General features: G+C 59.2%; 1 protein-coding gene and 1 non-coding gene across 5 annotated transcripts in view; both read left to right on the forward strand.

Moving 5' to 3' along the window:
- Positions 1 to 2678, forward strand: part of TACC3 (transforming acidic coiled-coil containing protein 3) — a 23567-nt gene extending 20889 nt beyond the window's left edge. For 3 of the 4 annotated variants that reach the window (XM_037742170.1, XM_017538979.2, XM_017538981.2), the window contains 3 exons: positions 2060 to 2166; positions 2255 to 2375; positions 2473 to 2678. In XM_037742170.1, coding sequence (XP_037598098.1) covers positions 2060 to 2166; positions 2255 to 2375; positions 2473 to 2538 — 294 coding nt within the window. In that variant the 3' untranslated portion in view covers positions 2539 to 2678. The remainder of the gene's footprint in view (positions 1 to 2059; positions 2167 to 2254; positions 2376 to 2472) is intronic. The other variant, XM_037742172.1, reaches the window with a different exon arrangement.
- LOC119472763 lies at positions 463 to 569 on the forward strand. Its single transcript, XR_005201954.1, has one exon. It is a non-coding gene; the product is annotated as a U6 spliceosomal RNA (small nuclear RNA).
- Positions 2679 to 4122: the final 1444 nt, after the last annotated feature.

A 4122-nucleotide genomic window follows, 5' to 3' on the forward strand; every position in this document is an offset into this window, starting at 1 on the left:
TGTGCCTGTGGTCCCAGCGACTCAGGAGGCTGAGGTGGGAGGACCACTTGAGCCCAGGAGGTCGAGGCTGCAGTGAGCTGTGATTGTATCCCTTCACTCCAGCCTGGGCCATAGACCCAGACCCCCGTCTCTAAAATTAAAAAAAAAAATGTTTAGACCCACGGGATTCCCAGCCGCTGGAGCTGGCAGCAGCAGAGTGCCCGCCGCAGCAGCGGGACCCCTCACGCGGTGCCACTGGCTTGAGGACACGGCAGCTCTGCTGGCCATCCCTCAGCTTGGGCTGTGGTCCGAGCTGCTGTCCTGGCCTCACCTCTCCCCGGGGCAGGCCTGTGCCTCCGTTCCCACCGGCCACCTCCCTACTTTCTCATGGAGGCTTCTTTGTACGCTTAACCCCATCATGGAGGACCCAGTGCAGACTCAGACTTGAAGGTAATCGTCTTCTGTGTTCAAGAGAGTATTGCCGTGCTCGCTTCGGCAGCACATATAAGAAAATTGGAACGATACAGAGAAGATTAGCATGGCCTCTGCGCAAGGATGACACGCAAATTCGTGAAGCGTTCCATATTTTTGTATTTTTAAAAAAAAAAAAGCATTGCCTCAGTAGAGACCTGGAAACTAGAAAAGAATCCACTTTGGGAGACCAAGATGGGCAGATTGCATGAGGTCAGGAGTTCAAGACTAGCCTGGCCAATACAGAAAATCCCTGTCCCTGTCTCTACTAAAAAGACAAAAGGCCAGGCACAGTGGCTCGCACCTGTAATCCCAGCACTTTGGGAGGCCAAGGCAGCTGGATCACCTGAGGTCAGGAGTTTCAGACCAGCCTCACCAATATGTTGAAACCCCATCCACTAAAATTGGGCCAGGTGTGGTGGCTCATGCCTGTGATCCCAGCACTTTGGGAGGCTGAGGTGAATGGGAGGTTAGGAGTTCAAGACCAGCCTCACCAATATGGTGAAATCCCACCTCTACTAAAAATACAAACATCAGCCAGGCATGGTGGCGTGCACCTGTAACCCCAGCTACTCAGGAGGCTGAGACAGGAGAATCGCTTGGACCCAAGAGGCAGAGGTTGCAGTGAGCCAAGATCATGCCATTGCACTCCAGCCTGGGCAACAGAGCAAAACTCTGTCTCAAATTAGCTAGGCATGGTGGCGCAGGCCTGTAGTCCCAGCTACTCCGAGGCTGAGGCAGGAGAATCGCTTGCACCCAGGAGGTGGAGGTCGCAGTGACCCAAGATCGTGCCACTTCACTCCAGCCTGGGTGAGTGTGTGACTCCATCTCAAAAAAAACAAAAAATACAGAAAGTAGAAAAGAACCAAATGGAAATTCCTAACAGGTACACAGTGAGCAATTCAGAGAGCACAGGTCGGAGGAGGGAAGCAGAGGGTAAGTTGGGGGCCAGCGTGGACAGCAGCCCAAGCCAGAGGGAGAGGCAGTGCTGTGGTGGGATGCTTGACCTGTGTACACCCAAGAGCTTCTGGTCGCCGCCTTCTGGAGAGATGCCGTTGAGAACTTTCCACCACAGAGGCACACAGGGCTGTGGGTTTAGGGGAGGCATGGCCTGCACAGGGCATCGTGGGCTGCGTGCTGGGTCAGGGCTCAGGGAGAGGCCATGGTGCTGAGGGTGCTCTTGGGAGATATGGCTGCAACAGAGGAGGGAGGCTGGGCTGTGAGGTTGCCACAGGCACTGCAGGAAGAGGGCAGGTGTGCTGAGCGAGCAAAGGCCACTTGGGGGCGAGGAACCCCAGGGCTGTGGGGAGCAGATGTGTCTGGGGACCATGTGGCTCTAGTCGGCCTCCCCTGCCTGCCCCCAAAGCACAGGGTTCAGCCCCAGAGGGAGACAGGCCAAGCGGTCAGTGGTCCTGGGTGCAGCTGCAAGGGTACCAGGGTTAGGCCTGGCATCTCTGAAACTCCAGAGGGGGTGAGCTGGGGACGTGTAGAGGGGATGTTTTCAAAAGGAAAACTGGAGGTGCTGCATCATGACTGATGACCCCCAGACACCGAGCCTGGGTGCTCGCAGATCGTGTGGTGCCCACAGCTAATGCCTGCCCCTTCCTAGAATGAAGAATCACTCAAGAAGTGTGTGGAGGATTACCTGGCGAGGATCACCCAGGCAGGCCAGAGGTACCAGGCCCTGAAGGCCCACGCCGAGGAGAAGCTGCAGCTGTGAGTGCTGGGCGAGGGCCCCCAGAGGGAGAGTGGGTGCCTGGGCCCCAGCTCAGCTTCTGCCCTGCCCCTGCCCCTGTTCCTCCAGGGCAAACGAGGAGATCGCCCAGGTTCGGAGCAAGGCCCAGGCGGAAGCGTTGGCCCTCCAGGCCAGCCTGAGGAAGGAGCAGATGCGGGTCCAGTCGCTAGAGAGGACCGTGGAGGAGAAGGTGGGTGGGGGAGCCCAGCCGACGGGGCCCTGTGGCAGCAGCTTCTGGAAGGCCCCTGGGCCTGCTGCTCCTTCCGAAACTCATCTTTCTCCTCCAGACTAAAGAGAATGAGGAGCTGACCAGGATCTGTGACGACCTCATCTCCAAGATGGCGAAGATCTGACCCAGAGCTGCAGCCCCTCCTGTCTGTGCGTCTATCCAGCTGTACTGTCCAATTCTCTTAGGTGTCATTTTCTTTTTTATGTCTTAAAACTCGATTGCTTTGAAAAGATGACTAAATAAAGTTTCCTTTCAATGTAAACTCTGAAGCTGCTCTGGTCTCAGTGAAGCAAAGGTTTCTCTGCTCTGGCCTGAGGCTGAGCCAACCCGCAGGGACAGCCAGTGGCTGGAGGGGGCTCAGGCCTGCCCAGTCTATCCCCGCCACCTTGGGTCAGCCACACGGTTCTGGCCTCAAGTACACCCATCAGTTAGATGGACTCGAGTTTTCATGTAAAACAGAAACCATGAACAGCCAAGTGTGTGTGATGGTGCTGATGCTGGTGCCGACATGGAGAGCCTCAGCCCCAGCTGGTTGAGCCCGACCTGGGTGTGGGTGTGGAGGGAGGCCCCTGCAGTGCAGCTGCTCAGCTGCCATCAGCGTCAGGGACGTGGCGGCTTCAGAGCAAAGCCAGCTTCCCTGAGGAAGACCTGTCTCCAGATAGCAGGGTTTCCTCCCCAAGTCCCAGCCCCATCTCCAGCAGCCCCTGCAGGTCTCACACGTGGGCCGGTACACTGGAGCTCAGGCCACTTCCAGGAGCCCTGGCAGAGCCTCCGCCCAGCTGGGGCATCCCAGGAACGCTGGGCACAGAGCTGAGAAATGCTGGCTGCCAGGTTCAGCCATGGCACCTAGGACCCCAGCACGAACCAGAGGGCCAGGGCCTCCTAGGGCTGGGCGGGACTGAGGGTGGCGCTGTAACCTCTTCCGGGGGCTGGTGCTGCTGCTGTGTCAGGAAAGCCATTTTTTCCCATCGGTGGAGAGTGGGGATCCCCACACAGAGGGACTGTGGCCTACACCCGGCTGCAGTCGTGTGCCCCCAGGAGTGTCTGAGCCTGGGGGTCACAGTCCCAGGACCTGTTCCCGAGGCTCTGTAAGCTGCCCCGTGGGCCTGGTGAGCAGCAGCCCAGGACTGGCCCTCAGGTGGGCGCAACAGCACGCCCAGCCACCGCCAGGGGTCACTGCCACCACGGACAATGCAGGGACCGGACCAGGTGAGTGACACCCTGGAGGGGTGGGGCCGGGGTGCTGGGAAGCCACGTGGACGGCCAGGGAGGCTGAGAAGTAGGTGGGGCTTCAGCCTGCGTGGCCACTGGGGTGTCCCCACGGGTGGGGAGGTGGGTCTGTTCTTTGCATATTTGGAGGAGGGAGCCTGGCACAGAGACAGATGGCCACAGCACCCATGGCCAGGCATGGCTGGGGCACAGACAGGATGGGCCCCAGGGGGCTTTGGGGGCCATTCCTCTCCCCTGCCACAGCCCACCCATGCTCCTGCAGCACCTCCTGATGGCCTCCTGGGACCATCGCACCCCTCCCCGCCCCAAAAGGACCCCCCCATCTCAGCCCTGAGCCTGGGTGATGATAGGGGCAGTCCCTGGCTGAGGGCCTCTGAGGGCCTGCCACGGCCACTGCACAGACAAGACACAGATACAGGCCGGTGACCACTGGCTGGGGGAGATGGACCAAGCACAGGGTGTGAGGCTCCCTCTCCTG

Source organism: Cebus imitator, unplaced genomic scaffold, assembly GCF_001604975.1.
Source record: "Cebus imitator isolate Cc_AM_T3 unplaced genomic scaffold, Cebus_imitator-1.0 Scaffold117, whole genome shotgun sequence".
Classification (NCBI taxonomy): domain Eukaryota; kingdom Metazoa; phylum Chordata; class Mammalia; order Primates; family Cebidae; genus Cebus; species Cebus imitator.